The sequence below is a fragment of the Podarcis vaucheri genome (assembly GCF_965113315.1).
Source record: "Podarcis vaucheri genome assembly, chromosome: 17".
NCBI lineage: Eukaryota > Metazoa > Chordata > Lepidosauria > Squamata > Lacertidae > Podarcis > Podarcis vaucheri.
The window spans coordinates 42491646-42512087 of NC_138755.1; the positions used below are offsets into that span (position 1 = coordinate 42491646).

At 51.9% G+C, this 20442-nt stretch overlaps 1 protein-coding gene across 4 annotated transcripts in view; it reads right to left on the reverse strand.

Moving 5' to 3' along the window:
- Window positions 1–553: 553 nt before the first annotated feature.
- Window positions 554–20442, reverse strand: part of PLA1A (phospholipase A1 member A) — a 32271-nt gene continuing 12382 nt past the window's right edge. For 3 of the 4 annotated variants that reach the window (XM_082205943.1, XM_082205942.1, XM_082205944.1), the window contains exons 8-11: window positions 18983–19072; window positions 17569–17677; window positions 2260–2424; window positions 554–1346 (exon numbers count right to left, since the gene is read on the reverse strand). In XM_082205943.1, coding sequence (XP_082062069.1) covers window positions 1262–1346; window positions 2260–2424; window positions 17569–17677; window positions 18983–19072 — 449 coding nt within the window. In that variant the 3' untranslated portion in view covers window positions 554–1261. Of the gene's footprint in view, window positions 1347–2259; window positions 2425–8766; window positions 9085–17568; window positions 17678–18982; window positions 19073–20442 lie in introns of those variants that run through there. The other variant, XM_082205945.1, reaches the window with a different exon arrangement.

Sequence of the window (20442 nt, forward strand, 5' to 3'; positions counted from 1 at the left end):
TCTAAATTAAAAAGGCCCCCAAATTGCAATCTTTCCTCCTAAGGGAGTTGCTCCAGCCCCTCAATCATTTTGGTTCCCCTTGTTTGAACCTTTTCCAGCTCTATACCCTTTTCCAGGCAAGACAACCAGAACTAGATGCAGTATTCCAGGTGCGACTGCATCATAGATTTTTATAATGGCATTATGATATTGGCAGTTTTATTTCAATGACTGCGTCACAGAATTCACCTTGTTTCACAGCTACCACTCAGTGACACAACATTTTTGTTGACTTTCACTACCCAATACCTCTTTCCTTGCCAATTCAAGCACCCTAAATGTCGTGCTTCTCCCCCGATGGTGTGCCACAGTACAGAACCTATAATATATAAACCACACAATCCTCTTCCTTTTGTTATGTTTTATTATTGACTCAGTAAATCACATAGTTGTATCCAGTGCTTTTTTTTCTGGGGGTACTCAAGGATACACAGTACTGGCATATTTTTTCTAGAAGAAAAGCACTGGCTGAATCCTATATTTCTTTACTGGTAGTTGTGACTTTTTTTTAAAAAAAGCATGCAATCCTTTTTCCTTCTTACCACTTTGAGCAATCTGATGTCATAATACATAGTTTACGTGCTACTTGTTTTGACATGTTAGGAAAGCATAGCAGCTGCAGCAGAATCTACAAACAAAATATCAAAGGAGACTATTAGCATCAGTGAATACCTAAGCCAAAATCATGATATCAGACACTCCTCAGTGATGACTGCATTTGTTTTACAAATGGTTGAGTTTTAGCAGCTGTTATCGGAAACAATACGACCCCTACAGGTAACACTCGTCACTGGAAATGGGCAAACTCTTCCTGGGTTGACTTGGGAATGGAAGTGTTCCCAGTCTCTCATAGTCTGCTGACTCCCAGCATGCTGTCAGCTAGCATATTGAGCTGATGTAGAAGAGGGAGGGAATAATAAAATCTTCCTCTTGCAGGGCGCATCAGGATGACAGCATTACGAAACATCAAGCAAAGCAACATGTAAAGAACACAACATTAATTATGTCTAATCTACGGACAAGAACGTGCTGTGAACAAATGCAGCGCACATTTGCATCAAAGAATTCCATTCCTAAACACTGAGAGAACACGGGAACTGAGAGAATTTCTGTATCTGCATCCACTTAGTTCCCCGACAGCCGGGCTTCGGTCACATTTTTTATTTCAGAATATATGCCTTCCCCCTTAGGACTCTTCTTGTTATCTCTTAGCTCAGTTGTGCTAATCACAGGGAACGGTGAGGTCGTGTAGAAGTGGGTTGTTTCGTGTCAGAGTCAGCAGCTGAAGGAGACAGAATATCTCCTTGCTGTAAAAGAAAAAGACTGAAGTTAAAGGATGCTAACAAATCCAGTGATAGGGTTGGGAGGTGGGGAGGTTTTTTGGTAAAGGTCTATTAAATCAGCCAGCATGGTGACTAGAAGATTAGACAACAGCTTTCATTGTACAACTTTTCTTGGCCCTTTTGAGAATTGCAGTCCAACATCTGCAGCACATCCAGCTGGTTACCCACTGCACATCTGTCCTGCGCAAGTCCAGAGCCACAGGGCCTCAGCCTCGGGCCGGCCCACCCATGAGGCAAGGGGAAGCGGCCACCGCAGGACTGTTCAGGCTGTTTTGTCAGCCTGCCAGCCTTCATTTTCATTTCATTTCACTTTTAATTTGTATACCTCTTTTCTATATTACTATAGAAAAGGCGATTTACAAGCTGAAGAAACAACAAAACAGACAGATCACGCACCTTATAATAATCTGATCCAGTGCCAAAAAGTCATAATACAAACATAACTTTAAAATATACAACTTGTATCAAATAAAGCAATATTCAATTGGAATATAATAGTAAGCAGTAGAATTATATGTCAGCCAATAATGAACAGTTTACAACAAAGAATTACTAAACTATAATCAATAAAAATAATGGAAGGTCACAATGCATAAAATAGCACAAAACATCCAAAACCAGGTAAAAGGGTGGGACATGCAAGGCAGCTGGAGTGACAGGTCTAGGTTTTATATTACCAGTTTCTCCCACACAAGTGGGCATTGTTTGGCCTTTGAGAGCAACCCCTAATGAAAAGGGAAGAAATCCCTCACGTTAACCTCTTGATTATCTGCGTGGATCCCAAACACCATAAAATAAAGACAAAAAGGCTTTCCATTCCTCACTCGGCAAAGTTCCCTTGCCGGTTGAGTCCGTAGAAATCATGCATCTTGCTTACCTGGTGTCGACAGGCAGGGGAGCGGCACAGAAGTGGCCCCAAACAGGAGTCTCCTCTTTATTCCTCCTCCAGGTCTTGTGACGGTACTGCAGCCTCACGCTCTTCACCTGGCACAGCGGGGCAGAGTGGGGCAGGAGACCTTTGCCCACGGTCTGCTGCTTGGGTCTGCCAAACACAACAAGGGGATGCGAGGGAGCAACAGGGATAAACTTTAAGGTGTTGACAGACAATCCTTTACATGCCCCATTCACATATTTTGGGAATGATAATAATAATAATTTATTATTTATACCCCGCCCATCTGGCTGGGTCTCCTTAGCCACTCTGGGCTGCTCCCAACAGAATATTGAAAACACAACAAAAGATCAAACTTTAAAAACTTCCCTAAACAGGGTTGCCTTCAGGTGTCTTCTAAACATCAGGTGGTTGTTTATTTCTTTAAAATCTGATGGGAGGGCGTTCCACAGGGCGGGTGCCACTACCGAGAAGGCCCTCTGCCTGGTTCCCTGTAGCTTCACTTCTGCAAACAGCTCATGTTTCCCCAGCTGTTGTTCCATGTTTCCCCCCTATTCCATTTACCCCCGGGGGTGCCCAAACTTTTTTCAAAGAGGGCCAGATTTCATGAAGTGAACATGTGTGAGGGCCGACCACAGGGTCTGGATTGAACCTGCTGGTGGGCTGGATTAGGCCCCTAAAACGGGCTGTGGACATGCCTGATTTACCCCCACCCCGAGCCCACTAGGAAATAGTAGCATAAACTGTACCAATGTGTATGCCCTATATTTCTACTTTCCAGTCCTTTGATGGGTGTGTCGTCTTTTGCACGTGCAAGGAGATTCTGGGAGGTTCATCCCTGCGCCTCTTCGCGTCCTTCCTGGGGGCACCTTCACCATTACATTTCCCTCAGAACCCGTTTGTTTGTATGTATGTGTCAGGGGATGGTTAGCTGCTTGTGCTTAAAATTGTGCCCCTTCAGAGTTTGTGCGACCCCACAAACCTCTGTGTGTGACAGAGCTCCTCAGACATGTCTGCTCTAGTCACTAGTAGAGTCTGACAGTGGCTGTCTGCGGAAGCGCTTCCAGCAAAGAAGTTCCTTAACGGAAACGCGTCTCCTGGACTCACGACGTGGCAGCTTCCGGCGAAGTATGGGTCTCCCTGCAGTTGCTTCTGACACCTCCCCGCTATTTTCGCTCGAAGTGTCTCTCACCCCTTTCTCTCCCCTGCTGCTTCCTGCCTGGGCTGCTGCGTCTCTCTCAGCATTACTGAGACCCTCCTCCAGAGACCCGGCGCTCCCCCTGCTGGTCCCTGCTTTGGCTGTTGACTCTCTCCCAGTCTCTGGGAGCCTTACCACTTCCCTTTCCTCCGATGTCAGTTCCCTGACATCCACCTCCCCTCCAGGGCCCCCCTCTTCCCCGCCCCTACTTTCTCCTCTGGGCGGTGAGGAGCTGAAACCCCTAAAAGAATCCTCTTCATCTTCCGACGTCTCGAACAATTCCCTCCATCGGTCTTCGTTCCGACTCGCTGAATCCTCTTCCACCTCGGAATCAGCGAACCCCTCCAACTCTTCTTCGTCGTCGGTGGTGGCGAAGTATTCCCTCCGGAACCTCGCCACTGGCTGGGGTTTTCTAGGGAATCTCTGATGGAAAGTTTCAATCAAAACCTCGTCATCTACCTCCTCTGCCCTGACCCAGGTGTTTTCCGACTCCGGCTCCCCTTCCCACATTACCAAATACTCTACTTGCTCTCCCCTCCACCTGGAATCGAGAATCTCCGCTACATGGTAGCTGTGTTCTTTTTCTTCCATAGCTGGTCCCCTATTGACCCTCCCCTCTCTGTCCCCTATATACGGTGACAGCAATGATCTGTGGAACACTGGGTGCAACTTCATGTGGTTCGGTAACCGGAGTCTGAAAGCCACTGGGTTGACCTGTTGCGTGACTTCAAATGGGCCCAGTCTTTTAGGTCTTAACTTCTTACAACCTCCTTTAAATGGTAACCCTTGGGTGGACAGCCACACCTGGTCCCCCACCCTAATGCTTTCCCCTTCCCTTCTGGTTTTGTCTGCCTGCCTCTTATATTCCTCCTTCGCCCTGTTTAAATTAAGTTGGAGCTGGCGATGGATCGCTTCCATTTCTTCAACGAACTGTTCTGCGGCAGGAACGCTCCAGTTCTCCCCCTCCCCCCCTGGGAAGGCTCGGGGATGACACCCGTGATTGGCCAAAAAAGGGCTCATCCCCGTGGACACGTTCTCTGCATTGTTATAGGCAAATTCTGCCAACGCCAGCTTCTCCACCCAATCATTCTCTCTGTCATTCACATAACACCTCAAATATTGCTGGAGGACACCATTAGCTCTTTCCGCCTGCCCATTGGTTTCTGGATGACGGGCAGTGGAAAAATTCACCTCTACATGCAATAAGCTCATGAGCTTCCTCCAGAACCTGGAAGTAAATTGTTTCCCTCGGTCCGAAACCACCCTCAAGGGGGCACCATGCAACCTAAACACATTTTCCACAAACAATTTAGCGGTTTCTTCTGCTGTGACCGCATGTGAGCAGGCTATAAAGTGGGCCATCTTGGTTAACAGGTCTACCACAACCATAATGGCTGTCTTCCCTTTGGACCTGGGCAGATCAGTCATGAAATCTATTGCCACTGCCTCCCATGGTCTTTCCGGCGTGGGTAGTGGTTCTAATAAACCTGCCGGTGCCCGCCTCTCCCCCTTGGCTCGTTGACATCGGTCACACCCTCTCACATATTCACGCACATCTTCCCTGACCTTGGGCCACCAGAATTCCCTGGTAACCAGCCACATGGTTTTGTGTTGCCCAAAATGCCCTGCTGTGGGGCTATCGTGCAGTTGCTTGAGTACCTTTTCCCTCAATTCCCCTTCAGGTATGTATAATGCTCCCTTGTAGTACAACGCCCCGTTTCTCTCCTCAAAACCCCCGGGTTTGTCTCCCTCCCTCCTGAGACCCCTGAGTTTGTCCTGGGCGTATTCATCCTGCACCGTTCCCTCTACCAGTTCCCTTTGCCCCACCAAAGCCGCCCCACACACCCAGCGGTCCTCGGGAATAACATGGGTCTCTTCGGGTGCACCCTCTCCCTCCAAATATTCAGGTTTGCGTGAGAGAGCGTCCGCCCTAACGTTCTCCGGGCCTGGTACGTAACAAATCTCAAAGTTAAATTTGGAGAACTCCTGGGCCCATCTCAACTGCCTTTGGTTGAGCACTCGCGCAGTTCTCCAATACTCTAGATTCTTATGGTCCGTGCACACTTGCACCTTCTGTTGTGCACCAATTAGTAGATGCCTCCATCTCCGGAAGGCCTCATAAATCGCAAGAAGTTCCCGGTCGTACACCGTGTAGTTTCTCTCAGATTTGTTCAGCTTTCGCGAAAAGAAGGCACACGGTCGCCACTCTGACCCCTCCTTCCCCGGCTGCAGAAGCAGCACCGCCCCTATGGCTCTGTCCGAAGCGTCTGTTTCGACCCTCAGCTTTTTTTGTAAATCCACATGTAGAAGTTGTTCGTCAGAGGCGAAGGCCCTTTTCAGTTCCTCAAACGCTCGCTCCGCCTCCCCCGTCCAAACAAACTTCTTTTTGCTGCTGAGACAGTCCGTGATGGGCGCCGTCAGGTGGGCGAAGTTTCGGATGAACTTACGATAAAAGTTTCCAAACCCTAGGAACCTCTGCACATCCTTCTTGGTCTTGGGTGTTTTCCATTCCAGCACCGCTTGAACCTTGCCGGGGTCCATGGCCAACCCCTTGTCTGACAAGCGGTACCCCAGGAATTCCACCTCCTTGGTATGAAACTGACACTTTTCCAGTTTCACCCACAGTCTGTTGGCTTGCAGCCTGCTCAACACTTCTCTGACGTCTCTCACATGTTGCTCCTCATTCTCCGAATACACCAACACGTCATCTAAGAAGGCCACGCAATTCTTGTAGAGCAAAGGCCCCAGTACATGGTTCATAAAGGCTTGAAAACACGCGGAGCCTGTTTGTAATCCAAAAGGCATAACGAGATATTCAAATGCCCCCAAAGGGGTGAACATGGTGGTCTTCCATTCATCCCCTTTCCTTATACGTATCAGGTTGTACGCCCCCCTTAGGTCCAGCTTTGTAAAAATCTTTCCTTTTCGCACCCTGGTCAAAATATCATCAATCCTGGGCATAGGAAAAGCCGCCGGCTCTGTCACTGCATTTAGGGCCCGAAAGTCACATACCAGCCTCGGCTTGTCCGTGTTTTTTTTATCCACAAAAAACACTGGGCTACCCCCCGCTGCCTTGGACTCTCTGATGAAGCCTCTTTTCAGGTTCTTGTCAATGAACGCTCGCAACTCCTGCATCTCCCTGTCTGACATGGCATACAACTTGCCTACAGGAAGCTGTGCTCCAGGGAGTAAATTGATCTGGCAATCAAAGGGCCTATGCGGGGGTAGTTGGTCCGCTTCCTTCTCGCTGAACACGTCGCTGAGATCAGCATACTGTGGTGGCACCTTCCCCTTCTCCATCACTTCCGTCCCTGCTAGGGTGGCTTGGGCCCCTGCTGACCCCTTTTCCGCCCTGCAGTGTTCTAAGCAGTGTGCGGAACCGAAGGAAACCACTCTTTGATGCCAGCCCACCAGCGGATCATGTAGGGCTAGCCAGCTCATTCCCAAAATAATGGGAGCGCCTCCCAAGGTGGCCACATTAAACGCTATCAGTTCTGTGTGCCTTGCCACCCTCATTATCATTGGGACGGTCTGCAAGCTGACGCCTCCTCCCAACAGTTCCCTGCCATCAATCGTGGTCACCTGCAGGGGGTTGCTTAAAGGGATAGTCTGTATCTGGTGTTCAGCAGCAAACTCCTTGCTCATGAAATTGCAGGAGCTGCCTGAGTCCAACAGCGCCTTTATTTTTAGGGGGTGTCCATTTTGCAGCTCTAGCGACACTTCAATCACTAGAGCAGGTCGAGGAGCTTCTGGCACTGGCACTTGGGGAAGGGGCACTTTCACTGCTCTTTGGCCCGGCTGCAGTGCCCTGCTGGCAACCAGGCGTTGGCTTTTACCTGCTCCGTTTCTCCCTGCTCTTCCCCCTCAACAGCTCCCACCATCCCTTGCCATTCCTTCCTCTGGGGGCAGACTCTGGCAAAGTGGCCTGGCTGTTGGCAGAGATAGCATTTCCGGGCTCCCTTTCCCTCCTTCTTCGCCCCCTCACTGGGCTTTGAAACTGCGCGCGCGCGGGCTGTTCCGATTTCCATCGGCTCTGCCGGCGGGAAAGCTGGCTCAGGAATGTCTGGAATGCGTAACTCCTTCCAACGTTCCCCTCTCCCTTCCCGCCTCTCCAAGGCTCTTGCCTCCTGGCGCGCTCCAATGGTCAGCGCAGATTTGGTCAGCTGATCCATAGACCCCGCCCTGGGGCTCCTGGCCAGCTCGTCTTTCACAGCTGAAGAAAGACCTTCTTCAAATAGCATCTGAATGGGTGCCGCCGATAAATCCCACCCCAATCTGTGAATCAGCATGGTAAATTCAGTCCAGTACTCACGGACAGATCTGCTTCCCTGCTTGCAAGCCATTAGCTGTCTGCGTACCAACCCTTCCTCAATATCGCTGGAAAACATGATATCCATTGCACGAAAAAATTTCATAGTGTCCTTTAGGATATCGTTGTGCGTTGCCATCAGGGGTCGAACCCAGTCCCGCGCCCCCTTCTCAAGATGCCCAATTACGAACGCAACTCGCGATTCCTCATCAGGGAACTCATCAAACTGCACATTCAGGGCATATTGCATCTCAGTCCTAAAGGCATGGTAATCCTTGGGGTCCCCCCCAAACTTCTGCACCAATCCTGGTACCTTTCTGGGGAACTGAGTGGTTCTCCCCTTTTTGTCAGCATCCTGAGCCCTTCTCTCCTCGAGCCTCGCCGTCTGCAGCGCCAGTTGGACTTCCAGAGCTTGATACCTTTCCTCCAAGCTTGGACCAGCTCCAACCCCTGCGTCTCCGGTTCCGACTGGGTTGCTCATGATGCTTTCTCCTGCACAAGCAGCGTACAGAGACTGTCAGACTGCTGTCAGGGGATGGTTAGCTGCTTGTGCTTAAAATTGTGCCCCTTCAGAGTTTGTGCGACCCCACAAACCTCTGTGTGTGACAGAGCTCCTCAGACATGTCTGCTCTAGTCACTAGTAGAGTCTGACAGTGGCTGTCTGCGGAAGCGCTTCCAGCAAAGAAGTTCCTTAACGGAAACGCGTCTCCTGGACTCACGACGTGGCAGCTTCCGGCGAAGTATGGGTCTCCCTGCAGTTGCTTCTGACACCTCCCCGCTATTTTCGCTCGAAGTGTCTCTCACCCCTTTCTCTCCCCTGCTGCTTCCTGCCTGGGCTGCTGCGTCTCTCTCAGCATTACTGAGACCCTCCTCCAGAGACCCGGCGCTCCCCCTGCTGGTCCCTGCTTTGGCTGTTGACTCTCTCCCAGTCTCTGGGAGCCTTACCACTTCCCTTTCCTCCGATGTCAGTTCCCTGACAGTATGTATTTGCGTGTCCCTTCCTCTTTCTTTGACTGTTTAGAGTTTCCTGAGCTTTACAAAAGGGAAGAGTAAAAAAAAAAGGGGAGGTGGGGGAGTAGCAAGGTTTCCTCCCGGGTGCAAAAAGAGGGTGAAATTGCCCAAGATTATTTCCTAGCATGTTTGTGAAGTCCCATCACCTTCCCTTTCGGTAAAATCAGAGAAATTGCTCCACAATCTTTTTGCTCTGTCAGGTTTAGCATCGTAAAGAAGCCTGCAAGGCTGGCAGCTGAAGAGCTCTTCTCTCTCGTGGCAGAAAGAACAAAGGAGTCAGATGACAAGCCTCCTGCAGGAAAGAGGGATGTTGCTCGCCTTCCCTCAACAATCTTTATATATATATTGTCAGGGGTTCAGGAGCAGAGGCGAGGGCAAGGGAGGAAACAGAGAGCGAGGGGGAGGAGGCAGAAGAAAGGATGAGTGATGACGACGACCCGAGATCTCCGAGTCTTTCCAGTGAATCAGAAGATTCACAAAAAGGAGCACCAGTGGCCAGGGCAAGGGGGGAGACTAGGGGGACACCCCAGGAAGAAAGAGCCAGAGGGGACTCAGAGGGGAGCAGTTGGAGATCGGGACCAACGTCACCGCCAGAGAGTAGGAAAGAGGAAGAGCGCCAGGGAGCAAGCGCTGGCAGCTCGCAACAGGAGGGAGGGCACGAGTCAGGAGTGGCCACACCTTCATCGGGGAGCGAAGTGACGGTTAGACGGAAAGTGGAAGGTTGGGCGCGCGCGCCAAGTTCAAATGCACAGGAAGGTGGCGCAGTAGGCAGCCCGGAAAGGGAGCCAGGTCCTAAAGCCCGGCGCAAGGAGACAGGAGAGTCAGGGGGGTCAGCGTCAGAAGAATCCCGGAAGGAAGAGACCCAGGGGGGCAGAGGGACCCAGAGGAGAACTGTCAGGCGGAAAAGGTGGAGCAGGGCTAGGATATTAAGTTGGTGCGCAAGGGGCGGAGACTCAGACGGAGCTTCGCCGATCTAAGCATAAGACGTAGGGTTGCACGCAGCAGCTCAAGAATGGAGACTGTAACTCAATAAAGACTTTTAATCAACAACCGCTGGCTAGCGTGATCCTCTGTGAGCTAGGATCTGGAAGTAACCCTGACAGTAAGCTCCGTCTCCTCAAATTGTGGGCATCCACGGCCTCGCGGAGAGGAGGGAAAGCGGGTGCCTACAAGAGAGCTCACGAACGGCAGACAATATGACGGCCGAACAGCAAATAACGGAACTCAGAGAAGCAGTTTCACGACTGAATGCCGAGGCGCTGGCGTCCAGGAAGAGAGAGGAGGAAGCAGCTGCCGCCTACAGGGATCTCCAGGTCAGGTTGGACGTGCTTACGAAGCAAGGGCAACAGACACCCAAACCAGAGGGGATTGGGTTGGGGAGACGCACAGGCGGTCTGGTCTCGCACTTCGATGGGAATTTGCAACAGTACCCCAACTTTAGAGCAGACGTAATGTGTGCACTGCAACTACTGCACAAAGACTTTAGAGATGAACAAGAGAAAGTGGGGTTCATCATGTCCCATTTGCATGGAGACGCAAAAGCATGGCTGCGCAATTTGTGGAGAGATAAGGATCCTGCGCTCCAAAATGCGGACGCCTTTATTAAAGCGATGGATGGCTGTTTTTTATCAAGCATTGACGTGGATCTTGCCCGAAAGGAGGTGCATGGACTAAGGCAAGGGAGGGCCAGCGTAAGGCAGTATCATGCCCGCTTTTTCGCTTTGGTCAGTGCCCTGGAATGGGACAGAGATTCGGCTCCTGTCAGAGACCTTTTTTGGGAGGGCTTGCACAACTCGGTTAAAGATGAGATTGCGAGGGGGGAGAGACCCCGGACCACGCAGGAGATCGTTCAGAGGGCGCTGGCGGTGGGAGTGCGGCTGGAAGAACGTCCGTGGAGCAGGGACGAAGGGCGCAGCGGGCGCGAACCAGCCAGGGGCTCCTCCTTCCTTCCCAGAGAAGCAGCGCGTGCGCAATCCACGCCTCCAACAGGGGGAGGGGTGGAACCGATGGAGGTTGGGAGTGCAAGGGCTCAGTCAGCAGCCAGAGCCCTAGCACCGGCAGCAGTGAAAGCGAAGCCTCCTAGAGGGAACAGGAAGTGTTATATCTGCGAGGATCCAGGGCATATGGCGAAAGAGTGTCCCCGGAGGCTCCACAAGCACACTGCAGCTTCAGCAATGGTGACTGCAGCAACGCAGCAAGGAGAACCACAGCAGGGAAACGACGATGTCTGGCTGGAGGAAGAGGCACTGGGGCCCGGCCAGACGTGTCAGTGAAGCAGTCCCCAGGGATTTTACCGCCCATGGACCCCCTCCCGCCCAAGCCAGTAGTGAGGCTCACCGCATCGCTCCAGCTACCCAATGGAATCACCATGGACGTGCCAATCACCGTCGACTCGGGAAGCAATGCAGACTTCATAGGGCAGGACTTTGTCGACCGGCACGCTATACAGTTGCTGCCTGCCACGCTGCCCCTGCAGGTTGTCACGGTGGATGGCAGGGAGCTGCTAGGGGGGCAAGTGGTGAAGCAGACGCCACCTATGGTGCTGCGGCTTGGAAATCACAGGGAAATCATCAGCTTCAACGTCACTCAACTCTCAGACACGCCTATCGTATTGGGCATGAGTTGGCTGGACAAGCACAGCCCGACGCTGGCTTGGTACCAGAGGCAGCTGACCTTCGGCTCTTCCTTTTGTGCTGAACACTGCATCATGCCCCAGCAGGAAGGGGAGCAAGAGGAGTCACAGCTGCTGCTAGGCACGCTGCAAGCGATTCCCCACAAGTACGCAGAATTTTTGGAGGTTTTCTGCGAGAAGGAGGCAGACAAGCTACCCCCCCACAGACCATATGACTGCAAAATTGACCTGCTGCCGGGGGCGGCGCTGCCCAAAGGGAAGCTGTATTCCATGTCTGAAGACGAACTGCAGGAACTCAAAGAGTTCATAGATCATAATTTGAAGCGCGGTTTCATCCGAGAGTCCCAGGCAGCGGGGGGCAGTCCTGTATTCTTTGTGAAGAAGCGAGACACGCCCCAGAAAAGGCTCGTGGTGGACTACCGCATTTTGAACAGTGTCACCAAGCCGTCGGACTTCCCCATGCCCCGAATCGACGACCTCCTCGCAAAAGTACGCAAGGGCAGCGTGTTCACCAAGTTGGACCTGCGAGGGGCGTACAACCTCATTCGCATGCGGGAAGGAGATGAGTGGAAGACAGCCATGTTCACGCCCCTGGGCACCTACGAATATAGAGTTATGCCTTTTGGATTGCAAAATGGCTCCCACGTTTTTCAAGCTTTCATGCATCACGTGTTGGCGGGGCTCCTCTACAAGACGTGCGTCTGTTTCTTGGATGACATCCTGATCTTTTCGGAATCGCAGCAGGAGCATGACAGACACGTCAGGGAAGTGCTGAGCAGGCTCCAGCAACATAGGCTTTACGCCAAGCTGGAGAAGTGCCAATTCGACGTGACGGAGGTGGATTTCCTGGGCTACAAGTTGTCTGACAAGGGGCTCGCCATGGACAGCGCCAAGGTTCGAGCGGTGTTGGATTGGAAAAGCCCACGCAACCGGAAGGAGGTCCAACGGTTTGTCGGCTTCGCGAACTTCTATCGCAAGTTCATCAAAGGCTTCGCTATGCAGACAGCGGCCATCACGGACACGCTCAGTTCCAAGAAAAAGAAGTTCATCTGGACAGCGCAGGCGGAGCAGTCCTTTCAGGCACGCAAGCGTCTTTTCGCGTCGGAGGAACAGCTGCTTCATGTCGACCCCAGCAGGCCGATGAGAGTTGAAACAGACGCCTCGGACAGGGCCGTCGGAGCAGTCCTGCTGCAGAAGGACCCGCAGGGGGTTTGGAGGCCCGGAGCGTTTTACTCCAGGAAGCTCAGCAAGTCCGAACAGAACTACACCATCTGGGACAGGGAGTTGCTGGCTATTCATGCAGCGTTCAAAGCATGGAGGCACTTCCTGATTGGAGCCAAGCACACGGTGCAGGTCTGCACGGACCACAAGAATCTGGAGCACTGGCGCACGGCACAGTTCCTGAACCAGAGGCAGATACGTTGGGCTGAGTTCTTTGCGAACTTCGACTTCCGGATAGAGTATGTCCCGGGGGACACCAACATCATGGCGGACGCGCTCTCCCGTAAGCCACAGTATCTGGAGGACGCCACGCCAGCGGCCGCCATGCACATCTTTGCACCAACAGTGTGGGCGTGCGCTGCGGCGACAGTGGACCTGGAGGCGGTGCGACGAGCGTTGCAGAATGACTCCTTCGCGCAAGCAAAGATGGCAGAGATGCAAAGGGGCACGGCAGCGACCGACGGGTTCCAGCTGAGAGATGGATTGCTCATCCGCAAAGGGGCCATCTACGTGCCGGGAGACGAACTTCGCGCCAAGGTACTGCATCAGCTGCACGACGCGCCCACTGCCGGGCACTTTGGCAAGGAGAAGACGGTGGAATTAGTCGCCAGGGATTTCTGGTGGCCCGGAATGAGAGGGGAGGTCGCGGACTACGTGGCGAGGTGCGACACCTGCCAGAGGGCCAAACCAGTGCACAGACCGCCGGCCGGACTGTTGGAACCGCTGCAAACTCCGGTCGAGCCATGGGAGAGAGTCGCCCTGGACTTCGTCACGGATCTGCCCAGCTCGAGGGGCAAGACGGCCGTGCTGGTGGTGGCGGACTTGTTCTCCAAGATGGCACATTTCATCCCGTGTGCGAAGGTGGCCACGGCGGAACAAACCGCCAAACTGTTCATAGACCACGTGTTCAAGGTTCACGGTCTGCCACGGTCTATTCTGTCCGACCGTGGGCGGCAGTTCATCTCGAATTTCTGGCAGAAGCTGATGGGCTTCCTAAACGTCAAGATCAACCTGGCGTCGGCGAGACACCCGCAGACCAACGGGCAAGCGGAGCGGGTCAATGCCATCATGCAGCAGTACCTGAGATGCTATGCGAATCAACAGCCTGCGACGTGGGTGGATTACCTGCCGCTCGCCGAGTTCGCCTACAACAACACGAAGCACGTGTCCACGGGGGTCATGCCGTTCTTCGCCAACAACGGGAGGCACCCCAGAACCTTCCCGGGACTGGAAAGACTGGTGGAGGGGGAGCCGCAGACAGCAGATGCGTTCGCGTCGGAGTTGCAGGAGGTCCACGATCAGCTGCGGCGGCACCTGGAGCTGGCCAAACACGCATACAAGGTACAGGCAGACAAACACAGAAGGGTTGGCGAAGAGATCCATGTGGGAGACTGGGTCTGGTTAGCAGCCCACGCAGTGCCGGCCAGGTCGTTGGCCAAGAAGAAACTAGGGCATAAGCAACTGGGGCCCTACCAAGTCGAAGAGCAGGTCAACCCGGTGGCCTTCAGGCTGGCGCTTCCGGAGGGTTCCAGAATGCATCCGGTGTTCCACAGATCGGTGCTCACTCCCTACAAGGCACCGCACAGGTTTCAGGAACCCGGAACGGCGCCGAGTCCGCTCCGAGAGGGAACCAGGCAACGGGGAGTGGCACAGGAGGTGCGCCTCAACGAAGTCACGGAGATTTTGGACTCCAGATGGGGGGAAGAGGGGGTAGAATACCTTCTCGCTAAGGAGGGCACCCCGGCCAGTGCCAACAGCTGGGTGCCGGGCTACGCTTTAGATGAACCTCTGCTCAAGGAAGAGTTTCATGCCCTCTTCCCCCATAGGCCAATGCCAGCGGACTTTTTCGACGACTGGCTTTTCACGCCCACGCTTTCAGCCAGCACGTTCCGGGGGTTCGACTCGGATGAGGAACCGACACGAGACGCCCGTTCCCCGGAGGGGTCGCCCTCGGGATCTGCTTCAGAACCCTCGTATTGGTGGGATGATCGACCAGAGGAGCAGTGGCGCAGGAAGTGGCTGGAGGGTCCAGGACGAGCAACGCCTCCAGAAGGAAGCGAGGGAGAGACGGACATGGACGTTTTCGGGGACGACCAGGGTCTCGAGCACGGCGGCACAGAGATGGAAGCAGAGGTGACCGTCATCGACGAGAGCAGGGAGGAAGAACCGGAAGACTTCGGATGGAGGCCCGCCACGGGAAGCGAACTGTACCCGACATTCGTCCCCTTGACACTGCAGCACCCAGTTCCCGCACCGGAAGGAGGGGAGGGGGGAAGAGGGGGCTTCGAGGGGGGGATGGATGTCAGGGGTTCAGGAGCAGAGGCGAGGGCAAGGGAGGAAACAGAGAGCGAGGGGGAGGAGGCAGAAGAAAGGATGAGTGATGACGACGACCCGAGATCTCCGAGTCTTTCCAGTGAATCAGAAGATTCACAAAAAGGAGCACCAGTGGCCAGGGCAAGGGGGGAGACTAGGGGGACACCCCAGGAAGAAAGAGCCAGAGGGGACTCAGAGGGGAGCAGTTGGAGATCGGGACCAACGTCACCGCCAGAGAGTAGGAAAGAGGAAGAGCGCCAGGGAGCAAGCGCTGGCAGCTCGCAACAGGAGGGAGGGCACGAGTCAGGAGTGGCCACACCTTCATCGGGGAGCGAAGTGACGGTTAGACGGAAAGTGGAAGGTTGGGCGCGCGCGCCAAGTTCAAATGCACAGGAAGGTGGCGCAGTAGGCAGCCCGGAAAGGGAGCCAGGTCCTAAAGCCCGGCGCAAGGAGACAGGAGAGTCAGGGGGGTCAGCGTCAGAAGAATCCCGGAAGGAAGAGACCCAGGGGGGCAGAGGGACCCAGAGGAGAACTGTCAGGCGGAAAAGGTGGAGCAGGGCTAGGATATTAAGTTGGTGCGCAAGGGGCGGAGACTCAGACGGAGCTTCGCCGATCTAAGCATAAGACGTAGGGTTGCACGCAGCAGCTCGAGAATGGAGACTGTAACTCAATAAAGACTTTTATTTAACGATCGCTGGCTAGCGTGATCCTCTGTGAGCTAGGATCTGGAAGTAACCCTGACATATATATTACACACATTAACAACAACTACAGCAACAATTTGCAGTCCCATGTTTACTGCTCTAAGCAAGAGAGGCCAATTATCCAAGGGGTGGAATGAAAGAATGGCGGCCCCAATAATCAAGAACGACAACAAAACTGAACCAGCAAAATGGAAACTAATCTCCCTATTCTCAGCAATGAGCAAAGAGTGAAATGTTCTGATAGGGCACTGCAAAACTATTCAACAGTATGCCCACCTCTAGGGGTGGAGAACTAGGTGGTTTGTTGGGACGCGGGGGGCGCTGTGGTCTAAACCACTGAGCCTCTTGGGCTTGCCGATCGGAAGGCCACCGGTTCAAATCCCCGCAATGGAGTGAGCTCCCATTGCTCTGTCCCAGCTCCTGCCAACCTAGTGATTCGAAAAATAGGTACCACTGTGGCGGGAAGGTAAATGGCGTTTGTATGCACTCTGGTTTCTGTCACGGTGTTCTGTTGTGCCAGAAGCGGTTTAGTCATGCTGGCCACATGACTTGGAAAGCTGTCTGTGGACAAACGCAACCCCATTGTCACCTTTGACTGGACTTAACCATCCAGGGGTCCTTTACTTTCGCCTTTTTTAACCTGTTGGTGCCCCCTACTGTTCAATTTGTACTTAAGCAACATTGCAACCCCCCCTATCCAGTGCTGCTGATAAGGTGTCCTGGGGACGGGGCAGTTTCTCTCCTGCTGCATGCCAAGGGGAGAGTTTTTCTTTATTTCAAGGAAAATGCAATCTCCTGGCTCACACAGAGAACTGATGAGTGAAGTGCCTGGCCCTGACTGTCATGGCAGAGAGTTAAATCTTTATTGTCAAAGCTGACACAGTCGTTTCTACAGCTCCGAATACCCACACACACCAGTCTAGTGTCTAGACAGCTATTTCCCGGTCCACACCCTTTGGAGTAGTTGCAGCAACAGGGGACCACTCCCTTCTATCAGTCTATGTACCATCCCCTGATGGGCTGCACACCCACAGCCAGAGTCTACACCTGCGTGGAAGCCTTCAAAGGCTTCCATGAACTAGGTCACCTTGGATTCATCCCACCTTGAAATTTTGGCTCTGCAGGGGGCCATCGTTCTGCAACAACATGGTTCTGCAAGCAGATGTGGATGCCATGGGCTGTTTCAGGGATGTGCATGCCAGTGTTTTGGGAAAGAACCACCATCTTCAGACTGGGCCATCCCTTTTGCTGAAAAGCTGGAGGCTGACACCCACTTCTCTGGCCCTTGTGGTGCTCAATGTCCCCATGTGGCCCCTCATCCTTGCCAATCAGGCATTCTCCTGGCAGGATGCTACTAGCTTGCCAGTAACACTTTCAAGTACGATGGTTGCAGACCCTGGGAAGGAATCGCATGAGCTGCTGCTTGCTTTCACCTGCCAAACTAATGAATAATAAAGACGTGTCTTTGGTCAACAACTGTGTGTTCCTTGGCTGAGTTTGGTGGAAATATGGGAGGAGTGGGCTGATAAGGGAAGTGGTTCATAATACAATAATGTGCTTCTAGGTGAATGATCTCAGTGAGTGGCTCTTCCCCAGGAAATTGATGAAGTTCAAAGTAATAATCCTCTGTTATTTCGGGGAAGGGGAAGGGGAAAGTGTCTACTCTTGGGTGGAAGTTTGTGCTGCTGTTATATTCCACAAATGTGACTGTTGCAAAGAGTCTTGTGAAGATACTTAGGCTGCAATCCTGTACACACTCACCTTGGAGTAAGTCACATTGGACTTAATGGGCCTTACTTTTGAACAACCATGCATAGGATTGCACGGTCAGCTAAGCAAATCTTGAAAGGAAAAGGGGACAGAGAGAATCGTGAGAAGCACCTCAAAATTGTCCGTTGTTACTCACATGGTGATGCTGGTGCTGAATGAGGAGTTGCTGCTGAGAAAGGCGATCTCAATGTTGGTGTCCGAAGTCCTCCTCGTCTGCAGGCGAAATTCTACCAGGCTATGATACACTAGGCAACAGAGATCACATTTGGGGCAAAAAGCACTGAATATCTTTAGACTCCGGCTTTAACAGAAGATGGCTGCTATATCTTTTGCAAATCCATCCATAATTTACCCCTCTTCAAACCATTTAACTGCTCCTTTGTTAAAGGTTAGAGTTAGGATTAGGAACTGACATAATCCACAGCTCTGGATGCATTTCACAGATTTTTCAGAGCTGGTTCCTCAGCATCAGAGACCTTAACACTGCAGACTGAACTGTTCCATCTCTGACCATGAATGCTTTTTACTGGAGCCAATTCACACATTCAATTCCAGCCATCGAGTGTAGAGAAATCAATTCACACAGCCAGCATTAGTGAAGCAGTAGCCCCCAAGAGCCCCTTTCAGATCTTTAAATTGTACGTGCTACATGTGCAGGGGGGAGCAGGATCACAGCAGCTGTTCCCACTCCTGCCCTACACATTTATCTGAAGATCTGCATGGATCAGGGGTTGCCAGCATGGAATCAGCATGACTGAGTGTACCACTTACGGGGCCTGCGAATGGTCTCAGTAAATATACCCTCCAAATCCATAATGCATTAGACTGTTTGCTCCTCCTGCTAAATTCCTGTTTGCATTGGCTCAGCCTCTCCTACAGTGAACATGCCCCCTTCATCCTTCCCACAGTTCATTGGATTCTAGGACAGGACACCTGTTTTAATTTCCATTCTGAACAGAAAAGAGGTGCAAATAGCATCTATCTGTAAGTATGGCAATGGCTGGCATAGGTTTTTTCCCTTTGGGGACCAATGGGAAGGGGATGCCCCCACGTTTTGTGGCCCCATCTATTTTTCTTTTCTTTTCTTTTAAGATGTGGAAGACATTTTCTTTTATGCTGCACCCTCCCTCCTGCCATTTTGTGTTAGGCCACGGCACTGTGGCAGCCATTTTGTCCAACTAACACCCAATGCGCTTTCCTCAAAATTCCAAACGTGCTTGCTCTGGCCCCCCAAAGATTGGTAGTAGATCATGGCATTGTGCTCCACCCATGCCCTACAAGTTTATTTGATAGTCTGCACAAAGCCTAGATAGGTGCTCTGTGTGTCTAGAAGTCTCCCATGTGACAGTTCCCAATCATATGGAGAGAGAGGCGCATGGGCAGGCTCCATGCAGGCCTTCAAACAAATGTGCACAAGTCAGATGTGTGAGAAGAGTGCATGAGAGCCCATTCCCTACACTACATCTGTAAGGGGCTCTCTGTGGGATTTTGATATTCTCTGCTGTTGCCTTGAAATATGAAGAAAATCTCAGCCCTCTGGATGCACTCACCACAGTATGGTGCTGATGCAGCTGTGCTCAAGTAAACCTTTACCTCTGTCGAGAGTTTCCCCACGTGGACTCCTCCATTGTCTAGCAGTCCTAAAACAAGAATAAATGAAGTTTCTAGTCCTTATGCCAGTGAAGTATGTGACCTGGTGAAATTCAATATATGAGAGGAAGGCTGAATAAGATATCCAGCAGTCAAGGGGGAGATTTTCAGTCCTCAGCATAGCATAGCTAGCAGATGTAGAATATATGTGAAATGAGAAAATACATCTCTCTTGTTTTGCTTATTGTGCATGGGTATACAAACTGTCAAACGCATCTCTTAGAAGAACTTGGGTTTAGGGTATTTGGTTTGAGAGAAAGAAACAGAGCCTTTGCAGACATGTACGCTGTATCTCTGTATGCATCACGATGGGCGGGGGTATAAATAAATAAATAAATAAATCATCATCATCATCACCACTGAAGATATTTCTGTCACTTTGTGTTAAGCATAAGGAAGATCAGAATCTAGATCACAAATCAAGACCATCTCTAGGCTCGTTCCTCAGACATCCCTTCTTTGGTGATTTTATTTTCCATTGTCTGAGCAAAGAGAGGGAATGAGAACAAAGCAGTTTTGTTACTAAGAGACTGTTATGGTCACATTTGCAGCTCAGGGCAGCACACATGAATTTCCTCTCATTTTGTCCTCACAACAACCCTCTGAAGTAAGGAGACAGACCAAACGGTGACCTCTGAGCTTCGTGGATACGCTGGGAATTGTGGCCAGGTCTCCTCAGCAAAGCACAAGACTGGCTCACGGAGGAAGTCTATGTAGAAGCTTCATAATTTTGAAGGTAAAAATGCCAATTGGGATCAGGGGAGGTGTTTTGCTACTCCTCTTCTTTGGTGTTAGCTGTCACCACAAGTAAGAGACTGTTTGCTTGAGCTGACACCCGGCACCTTGCCAGGGGCTGCCTCCTGGTCCAAACCAGGAAAGCTCTGTGATTAGTAAAGCAAAAACCAGCACAGAGCCAAAGGCCTGGCTGCTTCTTTGAAGATGAGGAAGTGGTAAACTCTTTCCTCCAAACTACTGTTCCGCAATGTGAAGCAACCAATCTCTCTCACACAGAGAGACCTGCTGGTAGCTCTGCGAAGAAAAACAAAGACACCCCAAGAACAGTATACCTGAAGGAGCGTCTCCACCCCCATTGTTCTCCCCGGACACTGAGGTCCAGCACCGAGGGCCTTCTGGCGGTTCCCTCATTGCGAGAAGCCAAGTTACAGGGAACCAGGCAGAGGGCCTTCTCGGTAGTGGCCCCCGCCCTGTGGAACGCCCTCCCATCAGATGTCAAAGAGAACAACAACTACCAGACTTTTAGAAGACATCTGAAGGCAGCCCTGTTCAGGGAAGCTTTTAATGTTTGATGTATTACAGTATTTTAATTTTTTTGGAAGCCGTCCAGAGTGGCTGGGGAAGC